Here is a 16,656-nt window from a genome sequence, read left to right on the forward strand (position 1 = left end):
GAATTAATTTCCACTTGAACTTCACGCACCCAGCTCACTAGTTCATACCCTCTCTAGGTCAGCAGTGCCTGCAAGTTGTTAACATCTAATGGCTGTTGAGTTAAGTCATCTCAGTTCAATTTCCCAGTGGTCAGATATCCATGCCACAGTAGCCTCATAATTCGTATTAACTCTGGTGCCCTTGCTGATAGTGTTGGCAAAGAGGCCAAGGACTAAATACACATAAGACTTCATTCCTGTTTGACCTCTGAGAAATGGCCCACTTCCAGAGCAGTGCTAAGCAGCATTGGCAGGCAGCATGGGAAACTTAGGCTATGGCTACGCTGGCACTTTACAGCGCTGCAACTTTCTCACTCGGGTGTGAAAAAACACCCCCCCCCCCCGAGCGCAGCAAGTTACAGCGCTGTAAAGCACCAGTGTAAACAGTGCCCCAGCGCTGGGAGCGTGGCTCCCAGTGCTCTAAACTAATCCCCTCGTGGAGGCGGAGTACCAGGAGCGCTGGGAGAGCTCTCTTCAAAGCGCTGGGAGAGCGCCCGTGGCAGCGCTGTGAAGTTTTGAGTGTAGCCATGCCCTGAGTTTCTCTGCCACTTGTGGTATCCTTCTCCATGGATAACCTCATTCTCTAGGGCTGCCGATCCAGCACCCGACAGAAGTACTAAAACAATGTAAACTTTTTAAAAAAAATACTACTTATAAGACATGCATATTAACCTAAAGATGTTGGGCGAAATCCCAGCCACTTAAGCCAATGGGAGTTTTGCTGTTGACATCAGTGAGGTTAGAAGTTCACCTCTTGCTTTTTTCCTGGTCTTTTTAAACCAGACAGTACATTCTGTACATGTCTCTGTCAAACTGAGTTTTGTTCTGTTTATGGTCTGTTTGTTTGTATCCTACAAAACCTTGGTGAAATATGCAAATGGGGTTTCTGTGGCTGACTGGCATCTCGGTTTCAGCAGCTGAATTTTGCATAGTTTGTACAAATCACCTGTTAAATACAATTTTTTTTCTGTGCTCTAATTAAGGCTTTTTGCCATTTTACATACTAAATTCCACCCCAGAGCTCAACATCACAACACTGGGGGTATGTCTGTACTTCAAGCTGGGAGCGTAACTCTTGCGTGAATATGTCTCCTCGAGCTGGGAATTATATCCCCAACTTAAAGTGTAGACATACCCATTGAGTAGGTCTTTGTCATCTTTTGTTAAGATTTGTGTTTGTTGCTTAGTAGCCCACAGGTCACTGGAAGAAGAGATGCCCTTAGCGCCTCTTTAATGAAGGTTTTTAGTTTAATAAATACAAATCTAATCTTTTTCATCTGGTAAAAGCTAGGTGAGTTTGTATGCACTAAAAACTATGACTTTCCAGCTAAAGCAGGAAATGGAGAGTTTGAATCCAATCAGTGGAAACACATCTGTCATCAGTACATCTGGTGCATCAGGTCCCTTGTTTCTTGCTGAGTATTTGATAAGTATAACTAGAAATAAAACTGTACGACATGTAGTAGAATGCTCTCAGGTTAATTTAGGTCCAGATTATAGTCACATAAATGGAACATCAACACAAATACTTCCATTTTTTTATTTTAATGAAAACATTTTGTTTTCAAATAAGTATATCCTCTGCAGTGTTGCAGCTCAGACATTGCAGCATTTTTCACATGGATGAGATCCTGAAAGTGAAATTGATTAGGAACTGCATATAGACAGTTAATTGACTGCTCTGTTTTGATGATCTAAGGCTAAGCCAAGTGAAATGCAAAAAGTAAATGCAACATGAATGATCAAAAATGAAAATTGGATTAGTAAAAAGGTAAGAAAGTTAACTTTAAAATATATGGATTTAACCTGTCGATATCCCCTTACCTGTCCATAAAACATCCAGCACATTTGGGTAAAAGTGTGGTGAGTTGCGGTATGGTACTGGCAGGTATTTTTGCAGGCAAAGTTTTTTCTGTTAAGGTCATTTAGGGAAGGGAAGCATCAGCAGTATCTCCTACAAATTCTCTTTGCATCTTCTTAAATAAGGGGACAGATCCTCACTGTATAAGTCGACATAGTTCCATTGAAGCCAATGGACCTGTGCTGATTTAAACCAGTTGAGGATCTGGCCCAAGTATTATTTTAGTTCATTTCTGAAGCTACGTATGAAATCACAAAGCAACCCGAATACCCCTGTAGCTCCTGAATAGCGGTAGTAAATTAGTAACTGGGAATTCAGCTATTTTACATTGACTTGCCAACTGTAGTATCTTGGTACGATGCATAAGTATGTACTCAACATGTCCCAAGTTCTGTCTACCTTTACCTTGAGGGAAAGGTAACAGATCATTGCCTGGCAGTTTCATTTTTGCTTAAGTGGCTTGCTTGTATGTGCAGCACTAATTAAAATGCGCATGTTGTGCTGACAAATTTGTGACAGTAAATTTATGAAAAGGCTGTTTAACGTACAGGATATTTCATGTTGTGTGTCTCCAACGAACGGCCAGACTTTCATTCTTGTATTGTGCTTCCATGCTCATATGGGAAGAAAGCACAGGTACTGTTTGCTGAATGTTGCTTTTGAAACCCAGATGTCATTTCCAACTGTAAAATTTTGGGAAGCAGAAAAGGGAGTTTTAGAATGACAAAAGGAAATCAAAAACTGTACATCCAGCATTGACTGACCGCCTGCTCTGGTGATTTCTGTTAGCTCCATGTATTAACACCACGTTGTTTAAAGGGACCGTGCATAAATTCCATGGTCATGTATCTTCCACGAGGGCTGTAGGAGATGGGTAGAAAGTGTAAACCAAAGTTTTAGAAAAGTATATTACTAGTGGTTTAACAATAAATCAGGGTGTGGTTTTTTTTTTACTAAGTTAGCTGAAAATGAGGGATACCTAGTGTTTTAAACAAGAAAGATACAGACTTTACCAAACAGATAGACAGAGCTACCTAATCTATCAGTGAACATCCAGCAAAGTGAAGACTGCTTTTCAGTATATTGAAGTGATAGCTGGGTATTACTGAGCAATTAAAGAACACAGATCAGGTCGGTCTTTTGCAGTTGATAGTTATTTAAAAGGCCAGACTTATATCAAGTGGGGTTGGAATTGCCTAAGTCTTGTTTTGAGGGAACTCCATAAAACTAAGGAGGGGAATATGCTGGTAGAGACAGCACGTAACATCTCTTTCGGGCACACTTTACATGGCAGAGGTCCTATTGAAGCTAACCATAGCCTAGTACAATAGAGAGGCCCAGGTTTGGGAGCATCTAAGGTCAACTGATGTGGTAATTATTAGGGTTGTCAATCACAGTTAACGCATGCGATTAAAAAAAATGAATCACGATTAAAAGAAGTAATCACGATTAATCACACTTATAACAATAGAATACCAATTGAAATTTATTAAATATTTTTGGATGTTTTTCTACATTTTCAATATTGATTTCAGTTACAACACAGAATACAAAGTGTACAGTGCTCACTTTATATTATTATTTTTATTACAAATATTTGCACTGTAAAAGTTATAGACAAAAGAAATAGTATTTTTCAGTTCACCTAATACAAGTACCGTAGTGCAATCTCCTTATCATGAAAGTGTAACTTACAAATGCAGATTTTTTTTGGTTACATAACTGCACTCAAAAACAAAACAGTGTAAAACTTTAGCGCCTACAAGTCCACTCAGTCTTGCTTCTTGTTCAGCCAATCACTAAGATAAACAAGTTTGTTTACATTGACAGGTGATACTGCTGTCTGCTTCTTATTTACAATGTCACCTGAAAGCCGGCGTTATTTACATGCCAGATATGCTAAACATTCGTATGCCCGCCCCTTTATGCTTCGGCCACTATTCCAGAGGACATGCTTCCATGCTGATGATGCTCGTTAAAAAAATAATCCATCAATTAAATTTGTGACTCTACTTCTTGGGGTGAGAATTGTGTGTCTCCTGCTCTGTTTTACCCGCATTCTGCCATATATTTCATGGCATAGCAGTCTCAGATGATGACCCAGCACAGGTTGGTTTTAAGTACACTTTCACAGAAGATTTGACAAAAGGCGAAGATATCAATGTGAGATTTCTAAATACAGCTACGGCACTCGACCCAAGGATTAAGAATCTGAAGTGCCGTCCAAAATCTGAGGGACGAGGTGTGGAGCATGCTTTTAGAAGTCTTAAAAGAGCAACACTCTGATTCGGAAACTACAGAACCCAAACGACCAAAAAAGAAAATCAACCTTCTGCTGATGGCATCTGACTCAGATGATGAAAATGAACATGCATCAGTCTGCTCTGTTTTGGATCATTATCAAGCAGAACCCATCATCAGCCTGGACACATGTCCTCTGGAATGGTGTTTGCAGCATGAAGGGACATACGAATCTTTAGTGCATCTGGCACGTAAATATCTTCCAATGCCAGCTACAACAGTGTCATGCGAATGCCTGTTCTCACGTTCAGGTGACGGGGTAAACAAAAAGCAGGCAGCATTATCTGCTGCAAATTGTAACCAACCTTGTTTGTCTGAGTAATTGGCTGACCAAGAAGTAGGACTGAGTGAACTTGTAGGCTCTAAAGATTTACATTGTTTTATTTTTGAATGCAGATTTTTTTTGCACATAATTCTACATTTGTAAGTTCAACTTTCATGGTAAAGAGATTGTACTACAGTACTTGTATGAGGTGAATTGAAAAATAATTTTTTGTTGTTTTTTACAGTGCAAATATTTGTAATAAAAATAAATATAAAGTGAGCACTGTACACTTTGTATTCTGTGTTGTAATTGAAATGAATATATTTGAAAATGTAGAAAACATCCAAAAAGATCTAAAATAAATGGTATTCTGTTGTTGTTTAATCACACAATTAATCGTGATTAAGTGGTTTAATCGCTTGACAGCCCTAATAATTATATTTGACTTATCAGGGTAATAATAAAATGATGTCTTTTGACTTTGAGTGAACATGAAAATGCCTTGTTTATAATAATGTAAGAAATGTACTGCAGGAAAGTGGACAGTAATTACACAGTTGGAGAGACTGCACATGGAATTAATTCTGGTTTAAATCTAATCATGACAAAAGGACAGCAAAAGCCATTTAAAACAACCCAATGAGGATGAAAACTAGGTAATGGTATTAGAAAAGTAAATAAAGAAGCAGACAAAGCAAGTTGAAAGGACAATTAGAGCAAAATAAATTCTGATCTCAAATTGCAGAAGACAGTTTGACTAACAATAAAGGATTCTTAAAATATCTTTCTAGAGCTGACAAAGGAAAATGGGTAACCTCTAAAAAGGGAAACTAGGTCAGAAATATGTGGCAGGTTTGTTTTAACTTGCTTTTGCATGTACAAATCAGGAAGCTGATGGGAATCCGCTGATGAGGAGATCCTGTTGCATCAGATAGTAAGGAAGAAGTTAGTATAGTTCAGAGTGGAAATATTTTTGGAAAAAAATCCTTCTTTCTACATAAATTATGAAGTGCAGATAACTCTACAAATCTTTTTTTTTTTTTTTTTTTTTTAAACCTGCCTGAAATTAGTAACAGTTTCACTGACAGTCAGTGTGTGTTTGTTTTTAATACCAACTTAAAATATATGGATCAGGAACCTTTACTACATGTGTTAGGTAAACTAGTAGGAACACCTGGGTACAAGGGCCTGGAGGTCTGTTATGCTTAACTAATTGTTGGAGTTCATCAGTTGTTATTTATATGGCAGTCTGCAGAAATTATTATGACTATCGCGCCCCAAGTGTGTTAAGTGCTTCCCAATTACAGATGAAGATGCAGCCTCTGTCTAAAAGATCATACAGGCTAAAATGCAGGATATCCTTTGATACCTAGCTATTCAGAAAGCATTCAATAAAGTACTACATTAATTGGCTAGCAGAAAGTTCTGGTGTGTGGATAAACTAGCTTTCCTTGGATAAGAAACGGGCTTGGAAGACATTAACTGACTAGACCAAGCATCATTTTGGTCATGTCAGGAGCTCTTCCTTTGTTAATGATTTATAAAATATCAGTTTGTTGTCACTTCATTTCAGAATTGACCCAGTCACCCCATGGACCACGTGTGAGATTTAGTAGGGGTCCCCCAGGAACTATAAATCTCTGTGAGCCACCATCAAGTATTAGCTTGTCCCGAGTTTCTTCAGCTTTAAAAAAATCCAGTTGGGTTGTGTTATTGACCACAGACCATCAGAAGTCACTGCAGAGACTTTCTGCTGCCCGTGGAAAAAATCCAAGGGAGTGATCTCAAGTCACTGTCAGCCTGACCCAGCTGAAGTCAGTGGAAAGACTCCCATTGGTTTCAGTAGGCTCTGGATCAGGCCCGTCAGTATGATTTTGTCTTCCTTGGTATGGTGAACTAGGAAAAGTTTTTTGTTTGTTTTTAAGAAGCAACACAGTACATGAATTGAAAATATAGCAAAATGAGGATGCCGGCAGATTGAAATGGATATGGCTCTTGTATAGATCGAAAGCTGGAAAGTGCCATCTAATCTAAAAACATGGTACAATGGCCCAGAATACTGTATATATTCGATGGAATGCCCCTAAGCCATACTAACCAAGAAAGGTTATTGAAGAACAATCCCTGACACCAAGAGTCGTCATCTAACGGACAAGGTAGCAGGCTACGTAGAACAAAATATAACCCTGAAAAATGGCATTTGTTGCTGTGCAAAGCACTGTTTAGATTGCTATGTTAGTGTTGTGTTAGCTTTAATCTCTTTCATACAAGAGGTGATTTTTAGATCTGTAGCGGGTGCACTCATTGAAGGATAACCACAGTCATTCCAGGCTTTAACAAAATATTGACCGTGATGAAATAGTTAAAGGGGTGAATTGAACTTTAAGGTCACCCAATAGGTATGTTCATAATTGTGAAGGGATTTCATAGTCAACCTGGTCTCACAGGGAAGTGTTCAAAAGAGGGAAATTCAGACTGTATGCTGTTCTCTAATGTCCAAACGCAATCAAGCTTTGCATACGCACATTTGCATCTGCAAAAACCAGAAGTTGTTTGCACAGGGGGTGTTTGCCGTTTTGCAGGCACACGTTGAGTCTAGACAGCTTCCAATAGGAAACTGAGCTCATGATATAATCTGCCTTTGATATTAAATAGTTAAATGCATATAGAGCCCAGACATTTGATAAGCTGAGTTCCCTCAATTTCCACTGACTATATAGGAGGGCCCTCAGCACCTGAGGGCATCTGGCCCTGGAGGTGCAGTGGCACAGAAAGCAGTGGGGGTGAGAGAACCAAGAGGTCCATCTGTCCTTGCATTAAGGAATTAGTTTCTTCTGTACAGTTACTGATCACTAGTGATGGCTTTGAGCAGTATTTAATGATTGATTTAACCCCTAACCCTCTGCTTTTCTCATCCTTCCCCTTCTTCTGTGTTTGTCCGTCTGTTTGTGCGTGCTCTTTGTTTTCCTTTGTTGGTGGCTTGTTTTTTCCTTTCCTTGCGTTGTGGTGCTGTTCACGCTGCAGAATTCGTCCAGCTCTGCCTCTTCAGAAGCTTCTGAAACCTGCCAGTCAGTGAGCGAGTGCAGTTCCCCCACCTCAGTCAGCTCAGGCTCCACCATGGGGGCTTGGGCCTCCACAGATAAGGTGAAAAATTTCATCTCCAGACATACAAATCTTCTGGCTCATTAGCCAAGCCCAGCCATTGAATAACAGCATGCATGGGACATGGAGCTAAGACCCTTCCCTGTGAAGATGAGAAAAAGAACTGTTATACACTCCCTCAACGAATGAATACATGAGTAAACTACAGTGAAACTTGTCTAAACTGCCAGTCGGGGGACCTACAAATTGGTGGCTTAAGAGTTTTTCTAACAAAGGTGCAGCCAAACTGCACTCTCTGCTTGGGGGCACTGTGGGAAGTTGTCTGCAGAGAGTAGTTGCCTAATATGAGTGGCCTCTTGTTCAGGTTTCACTGTCCATGTGTTTTCTCCAAATTACTGTATTATGCATTAATCTCTGAGAAACCCAGGTATGCAAAAAAAACCCCACACCATGCTAGAATAAATTTTGGATAAACCCTAAATCTAGGGGAGCCAGTGATGTCAGTATTCATTCTCATCCAGCCATTTTTCCTTCCCTCCCTTGTCATTGTGCTGCTGGTACATGTCATTTTCAGAGGCTGCACACTTTCCTCTCTCTGTTTTATTGCATATGATAAAGCTGACATGAACGTTTTCAGCTTTGGAAATGTTTAGTTTCCATGTCCAGAGCTGCATCATCAGTAAATTGTTGAGTCTCTTTTTTTTCAAAATACCATCTCCAGGGGAGACCGGGCAAAGCTGCTTAGCCCAAAAAAAATGATTTCTGGATTGTCCTCTGAAATTTGTTAATTCAAATAACAAATTTCAAGCAGGCACACTTCAGGAGCAAACATTAGATCCGTTTTTTAATTAGCTGTTAATTTGTAGCAGTTCTCAATTTTTTTGCTTTAAAATTAAGAGACTTTCTGCCCAGAGCACATCAGTCACCGTATATTTCCATACTCATCTTGTTTATATTAATTTATTTTTTGTTTGTGTTTTTTTTTGTTTCCAGTTGTCTAATGGGTTTTATCACTGTAGTTTATCAAGTGACCCATACCTAGCTTCAGTTGGTGCAGGTCCTTTCCCTCATTTCCCGCCTGTCTCCCGCGCATGGACTCGGGCTTCCTCAACCCTCCTTCCAGAACGCGGTCATTATTACACCATTGGGCCAAGCATGTTATCATCATCTAAGATCCCTAGCTGGAAGGTTTGTGTTTCTTTTGTTGCAGCAATGCTCTCCTCTCCATGCATTTCGATACTCACTGCGGTCCTTGCCTTTCAAATCCCACTTAATTACCAGTTGATCTGCTCTGTTTAGTACCATTCGAAAGTGGAGTTTAAATGCTGAATATTTACCACAATCCGATTATAAACGTACAAAGAACTAAACCAATATTTCTGCATGACCATGAATAGTCTAAGGTTTGTAAAATACTTGCCTTTAAAAATAGGCAGGGTTGGCCTTAGAAAGGGGGTGGGGGGGTTGTTCCTTTGTGGGCACTTTAGGCTCTGTTCAGCAGGTTGTAGGACTTCCACAAGTTGCTTAGCACCCCACCGAACTTATGCCTGAAGAGGCAAATGTAGGGTTGGCATCTAGTTCACTGAGTAGATGTTTTTTAAATTGATTAACAGAACTGTTTCATTGTGTCATAGGCCCAATAGTGCCCAGAGCTTTCAGAGATTCTCATTTAGCTCAAACAGGAGGAATAGGCCTGTGTTTTTGGACCAGGACAATCTGAGTTCTGTCCCCTTGAAGCTCCAAGTAGCCATGGTGTGCATCATACAGACAGTCTGTGAAGTTCTTGGGTAGCTATGGATTTTTGTTACAAGATTGCAGCTTTTTTAAATGGGACTTTTTATAAATTAAATCCAGACTTGAGATACTTATTGCAGCTGTAGAATGCTACATATAGGCTTCCAGTTCTACCCCACCCTCTGAAACTTGGAGTCTGTAGAGCTACCTCTCTCTGAAAGCCCTATATGGAGGATGGTAATGACCATCTCTGGGCTTGGGTATCTTCCATGAGTCCTCCATTGACTTGAAGAGGGTAGAGAAGAGGCTGATTAGCAGCCAGGCTGCTACCAGAAATGGGCCGTGTAGTCTTCAGGTTCTGGCAGTTCACTTATGGAAAAGGATAGAGAAAGGACTTCATGTACAGATTAGAGAAGACCTCTTTACAATCAGTTGAGCATTATCATTTGGTAAGCAGCACCTCTGATTCTGATCATCAGTGAATTTGTAGTCCCACCAAATTTCTCTGCTTAACACCTTTCCTGGTGCATGCTCTATAGTTTCTGTGTACCCTCAGAATTTTCACTGCTTAAGAGAGCCATAAGTGCATATATTCCCAATAGCGTGAAAAGTTGCCTTCTTCAGGGATTCAGCATCATCAGTATGCAGAGTGAAGTTAGCCCTCCTCAATATAGCTCTAACTAAAACCTAGATTTCAGCTAATAAGTAGCTTTAAAAGAAAACACTCAGAATAAATGCACACTTTTAATGTGGTATGTAGATCTGTTTAAGACCAAATTTTCAGAACACTGCAACCATAATGTGATGTGTGCACTTTCTGCTATTGCCCATGCATATGAATTTTTAGATGGCTAACTGGCCATTTGCACATGCATTGCAATTGCTCATTTGTGGTAATGACATAAATTTTGTCTCTTGTGTTTCTGAAAATTTAGGTTTTAAATGCAACTGAGTTTTACCTGGAGAGAATTAAGGTATTTTGGGTACCTTGTTTAAAGGAGGATTAAAAGAGATGGGTTTATATCATGAACTTCTTCATAAATATCCTGAGAATTAAGTATTTTATTTCACTTTTTTCAGTATTGCACCTACATTTGATACCTAGTCTGCTGCTATGTTGGTATTGTTCTATAATAGGAATGGTTGTATTTCCACATAGACCATATGTTTACTAATGGAAACGTTTTCCTAGGATTGGGCTAAACCAGGTCCATATGATCAGCCTATGGTGAACACCTTGCAACGCCGCAAAGATAAACGTGAATCTGACCCTAATGGAGGAGCCCCAAGTGGACCATCTGTGCCCACTGAGGAGGCCCAGAGACCTCGGAGTATGACTGTGTCAGCTACCACAAGGGTGATGCTCTACTTTTTAAAATGGAGCTCTGTGCACAGGGGATGTATTTGTTAGCTCTTGCAAACATTTTAGTTTAATGATTTCTGTGGTCATAACTCTTTTTATAAAGACAAAATGTTTAAGGCATGGGCATAGGCTTTGGCATTCATAAATATGCATCAATGGAGGATACACAGTTCAGTATGTTGGCACTTCGGAACTCTGATGTAAGAAGAAACACCTATTTCTCTCTCTTTTCTTTTCTTTTTCTTTTTTTAATAGTGAATATTTAGAAATAATCCTGTTGGGTTGTGGTGGTGATTCAGGTTGAGGTGGGAAAGGATACAACAGTGACAGGACCAAACTTGGTGCGGTCTCGGAAGTGATGCCCCAGCGGAATCATACATAAATCTAATGAGCTGCTTTCCTGTGTGTAACCAGCAGGGAGAGGAGATAGAAGCATGCGAGGAGCTAGCTCTAGCTCTGACGAGAGGTCTGCAGCTGGACACCCAGAGAAGCAGCAGAGATTCCTTGCAATGCTCCAGTGGCTACAGCACTCAGACTACCACTCCATGCTGTTCGGAGGACACTATCCCGTCACAAGGTATATGGATCTAAGCTGCTGCACTTCTTGACCATTCAAAACAAAGGCCATCACAGCCCCTAACTTCTCACTGCTAACGGATTTGAAGTCAGGAAATGTTGCTCTCTTCTGGTTGGTGACGGGAGAAGAGCAAAGCTAACTTTACCATGCTGAGGGCTTGTTCAGGCTTAAGTGTGAGCTGTATATTAACAGATTTCATCTTGTAAGCTTCTGAGCCTGTTCTCCCTTAAACAGCAAATAAGGGCAAAATTCACTCCAGTGGAGTGGTGCCTGCACACCTTATGCAATCACGAAAGACTTACCAGAGGTCTGAGGAACTGTGTAGGGGTGAATTTCACCTTAAGTATTGTACCATTTTTATTGTAAATCTGATTGATCTTTTATGGGTTTTATTTAATAATGTTCTGCATGATTTGTCTCACTGACTGTGTAGCCTTTTGGGTGGTCCTGTATTGTCCAATGGCAAATCCATGAACTTTGCTCAGTAGCTGACTAGTTCATTCTGTGAGCTTTTTTGAACATTGGTGGAAATTGTCGTAACTTTAACTGAAAAATAGATTTTCTGAAAGTTTATTTGGGGATACGTGACACATTGCATTCAGGATTTATTTTTAATTCAGCTTCAGAAGAGGCAACCCAGCCAAGAGGGAGTGAGCCGGATTTATTCTTTGTGAACCACTAAAATTGTTTACTAATTTTGAATCCGTTACACTTATGCAAGCCCATTAAAGGTTATAAGGGTTGGATAGTTATAACTGAAGGCCTAATTTGCCATAACCTCTAACTTCTAGTCTGTGAGAAGGAGGCTTAACACTCAGAGCTTAGGCTGAGTTTGAAGGGCTGGCCATTAGAAAATATTTTTACTCATAAGTCGAACATATCTGATGGAGAAATCATTGAGACACAGCAGATGTGCACCTCCACAATGCAATTTTTAGAACGGCCTTTTAGATCAGGACTGCACTTCCATCATCACTGATGAATTCAAAATATTGGGACGTGGCTAACAGGACAGAGTAGTGAGTGGTTTTAAAACTTGGGTTCTCTACGGTTGGCACCCAAATTTTTTAGACACCTGAATAAGTTATCTGATTTTTTTCAGAGGTGCTGAGCACCCATAATGCTCATTAATTTCAGTGAGAGATGTAGGTGCTTATCCCCTCTAAAATCAGGCCACTTAGGCGATTAACTTTAGACACCTAGGTTTGAAAGTTGTGGCCATGGTATCTTAGGCTTGTTCACCTTTTGGGTGCGTGCACATGCTGGTAAAGTGTCTTCTGCAAATATTAATAGATACAGTAACTCCTCACTTAAAGTCGTCCGGGTTAACGTTGTTTCGTTGTTACGTTGCTGATCAATTAGGGAACATGCTCGTTTAAAGTTGTGCAATGCTCCCTTATAACATCGTTTGGCAGCCGCCTGCTTTGTCCACTGCTTGCTGGAAGAGCAGCCCGTTGCAGCTAGCTGGTGCTGGCTTGGAACCAGCGTGGACTGGCAGCCCCCCTATCAGCTCCCTGCTCCCCTAAGTTCCCTGTGCGGCAGCTGCCCAGCAGGCTATCAATTGCTGGCAGTTCAGCTGTCCCTCCCCCCACTGCCATGTGCTGCCCCTGCTCTCTGCCTTGGAGCTGCTCTCCAGAGCCTCCTGCTTGCTGTGTGGGGATGGAGGGGGGCTAATGTCAGGGTGTCCCCCTCCCCCCTGCTTCTACACCCGCTTACCCCATCTTCCGTAGAGCAGGGGGGGGGACACGACAGGGCTCAGGAGGGAGGGAACTTCCTGGCCCGTCTCAGCTTGTTGATCTACTAAACAAGGCAGTGTACTTAAGAGTGGGGTCAGCATACTTAAAGGGGCAATGCGCATCTCTCTCACACACACTCTCTCTCACACACACACACACGGTGTGGGTCTCTGTCTGCCATGCTGTCTCCCCTCCCTCCATTCGTGCTGCCTTGTAGATTGTGAGGCTACATTAACAACGAGTTAACCCTTGAGGGCTCAGCCAATTGCTAGTTCATCATTTAGCAGTAAGACATTCCCTGGGAAATATCCCACCCTCAGTCTTCACCACCTCAACCAAGCTTCACAATCATCATTGCTGTGTACCAGTATTAAGCTGTTTAAAACTTATACTGCGTGTGTGTGTGTGTGTGTGTGTGTGTGTATATATATACACACATATACATATACATATATATATACACACACACCCCATTTATATATATATAGTCTTCTTGTCTGGTGAAAAAAATTTCCCTACAACCTAACCCCCCCTCCCCCCATTTAAATGAATTCTTATGGGGAAATTGGACTCACTTAACATTGTTTCGCTTAAAGTTGCCTTTTTCAGGAACATAACTACAACGTTAAGTGAGGAGTTACTGTATTGACTTCAAACTTAGTATTGTTATACACTTACTTTAGACTCACTAACCTAATACAGCTGTTTGCTCCAGCTCGTTTCTAACAGTATCCTTTGGCATCAGTTTCAGATTATGATTATTTCTCCGTGAGTGCCGATCAGGAGACGGAACAACAAGAATTTGACAAATCCTCAACCATTCCAAGAAACAGTGATATCAGCCAGTCCTACCGCAGAATGTTTCAGGCCAAGCGTCCTGCTTCCACTGCAGGCCTGCCAACAACGCTTGGACCTGTAATAGTTACACCCGGTGTAGCAACCATCAGACGGACCCCTTCCACCAAACCTTCGGTCAGACGAGGTACCATAGGGGGGGGCCCTATTCCAATCAAAACTCCAGTAATTCCTGTCAAAACGCCAACAGTACCAGATGTACTCGGGGGACTGCCAGGCATCCTGGGTGGGGCAGAAGAATGTGCTGAGCAGAGTCCTGAGTCTGAATCAGCAGGCGACGGTGGGCAAGGAGTCGCCAGTATGCCCTCTTCCTTGTGGAGTGGACAAGCATCTGTCAACCCTCCACCACCAAGCCAGAAGCTGAATACCCCAGATGAGCAGAGACAAGCAGTCCCTGAAAGTGAGGGAGAAGAAAGCGAAAGGGATAGCTCAAGCACCCTTGCACCCCCATGCCAGCCAAAGTGTGACCCAGGAGACCTGAGCCCTGGAGATGCCCTGCAAGGTGAAGACATGCTGAACGCCATTCGCCGTGGTGTCAAACTGAAGAAAACTACCACAAATGATCGCTCGGCACCTCGTATTTTGTAGACAGGAGAGTGCTGCCAGAGTTCTAGTCAATGAGAATGAACTGTGATGAAACCTTATTTGTCTCGATCCATTCCAATCTATAATGAAAAAATTTTGTAGGAAACTCAGTAATAGACAGTTTTGAGGTACTATAAATGGGAAAAGGAGATGAAAACGCATAGTAACAGACATTTTCACTAGTGTTTTAATTTGTAAATATCAGTGATTTTGTTTCTGCACATTTTTGATCTAAGACCCCCTTTTAATTTTTTCTGAAGGTGCCAAATCCCATTTAACTTTTGTATAACTCTTTGTAAAGTTTTAAATACGCAGGAGGAAAAAAAAAAGTTAAGTAGTTAACTCTGGCAACGAGATTTACTGCATTTGGCTTTTTTGCAGGCTTTTGTAGAGCACCTTGTAATAGTGAGATTTAAAAGAAATGATACTTCTGTGAATAAACGAACCAGTAAGGAATAGATACTCAGTTAAGTATAATGATTTTGTTTGTTTTGTTTTGTTTGAAAAGCAGGAATAACAATTGATGATAAAAGCAATATAATGCAAGAAAGAAACCTGCAATTGGTAGAGTATTGGGGGATAATGCGGGGGAGGGAAATGCCATCAAAATAGCAGATGCTGTTGCACAAGAGTAGCCTAGTAGGATTAAGTGCTAGTAGCTTCACAGTAAGTGCATCCGAATAAGCCATATTGGATTGCGGTGTTTGTTTCTGTAGCGTGTTTAAAGACTTTAGTTTTTTTCCCCATATTTCTTCTAGACTGCACAGCAACAACTTTCAGTCACGTGCATGCCACCTGAACTGTGTAGGCTTAGATGTCCTCCATCACTTTCCATTCCGCTCATCCTTTCATCGAATACAAACAAGTTCAAGAGGCTTAAGGCAGTTACAAATGTGAAAACGTTTTAAAAATGATAGCAGGGAGTTCTTCGATACATCAAAATGCCTTTTAGTGACTGAGCCCAGCAGGCTGGGCACCCTGAAAAGCCCGAATATTTTGAGAAAACACTTAATGATTTGACTGCAGTCACCAGCTTAAGATCTAGTAAATTGCAAATATATTTCTTTTCCAATTCAGGGGCTTGTTTTTCTTACCGTCTTTTAAATGGCAGTTGATTGGCTTTTACTAAATACCGAAAAATAGGGGGGTGGGAGAAAGATTTGTATTTAATGTCACTTCTCCAAGACTGACCACCCTGTTCTCTTTTTTGTATTCTAGGCAATGTATTTTTGGAATGTTATTGATAGAATTATAGATGAGATGGATTTTTTTCTTAAAGTAAAATTAAGTTATTACTGCAGTACACATCTCCTGAAGCCAACAGAAATGTGCAGAACTTGAGAGTGCCGCAAGTGTTCTGTTCAAACAGTCCAAAAGGGCACAACCTGCCTGTCTTCATCAACCCCAAAAGTGAGATAGGTACCAGGCTTGTATGTTTGTGACTGTTAAAATACACCAAATAAAATGTAAGGGGCTAGTTTCCACCAAACACTGCAGATTTCTGCTGGCTTTTGTCTTGCCTACATAACCTCTTATGCTTTAATACATAACTGCATTGGATGTGAGCCTTCTTGTAACTGAATAGTCACTCTGTTCTATATAATATTTACACTGCTGTGGTTGCTTAACATTTTTATATTATGGCTTTAAAGCAAAAAGGCATGATTCTTAGAACATAGGAAACCTTCCTTTCTTTGAAAAACAAGCTCCTTATTACCGAATATAACAAACAGTAGTGCCTGGGGTGGAGCCCACCAATCTTGATAAAGTAGCTGATGCATTGTGCAAATGATGCTTTGAGGCGGTTTTTGCTTAAACAAAAACTGTTAGGAAATAATCTCAATAGTTAAAAGTGTTATTTAAACCTTTGAAATAAATGGATGTAACTGTACTGAAGTACAGCTTTTCACTTGTTTAGTTCTTAAACGTAAGTATAATCTCGGTAAATGTAATATAAAATGTTGCCAAATTCAATGTAGAAAGAATGTGACAAAACACTTTGGATAGTTCTATTGTTTGTGTTTTTGCATATTGTAAAAGCAGTGTCACAGCTAAAAAATAAAAAGTTTCTAATGGTAAATTATTGTGGTTTAGTTGCTAGTTTGTACTGAGAGTTGACCTCTCCTAGTGCAGTTTTTTGTTCTAAACTGGTATAAATAATTGCTGTAACTGTGGGTCTCCCTTCTACATTGTAATGATTGCTTCAGCCTACATTATAAATAAAGAACTGATGGAAAA

General features: G+C 40.5%; 1 protein-coding gene across 27 annotated transcripts in view; it reads left to right on the forward strand.

Moving 5' to 3' along the window:
* MTSS1 (MTSS I-BAR domain containing 1) overlaps nt 1–16,656 on the forward strand; it is a 175,064-nt gene extending 158,408 nt beyond the window's left edge. For 6 of the 27 annotated variants that reach the window (XM_007065749.4, XM_007065750.4, XM_043539107.1 and 3 more), the window contains 5 exons: nt 7,491–7,610; nt 8,562–8,756; nt 10,495–10,659; nt 11,080–11,242; nt 13,724–16,656. In XM_007065749.4, coding sequence (XP_007065811.2) covers nt 7,491–7,610; nt 8,562–8,756; nt 10,495–10,659; nt 11,080–11,242; nt 13,724–14,421 — 1,341 coding nt within the window. In that variant the 3' untranslated portion in view covers nt 14,422–16,656. The remainder of the gene's footprint in view (nt 1–7,490; nt 7,611–8,561; nt 8,757–10,494; nt 10,660–11,079; nt 11,243–13,723) is intronic. The other 21 variants (XM_027828042.3, XM_043539111.1, XM_043539117.1 and 18 more) reach the window with 7 other exon arrangements.

Source organism: Chelonia mydas, chromosome 2 (genome assembly GCF_015237465.2).
Source record: "Chelonia mydas isolate rCheMyd1 chromosome 2, rCheMyd1.pri.v2, whole genome shotgun sequence".
Classification (NCBI taxonomy): domain Eukaryota; kingdom Metazoa; phylum Chordata; order Testudines; family Cheloniidae; genus Chelonia; species Chelonia mydas.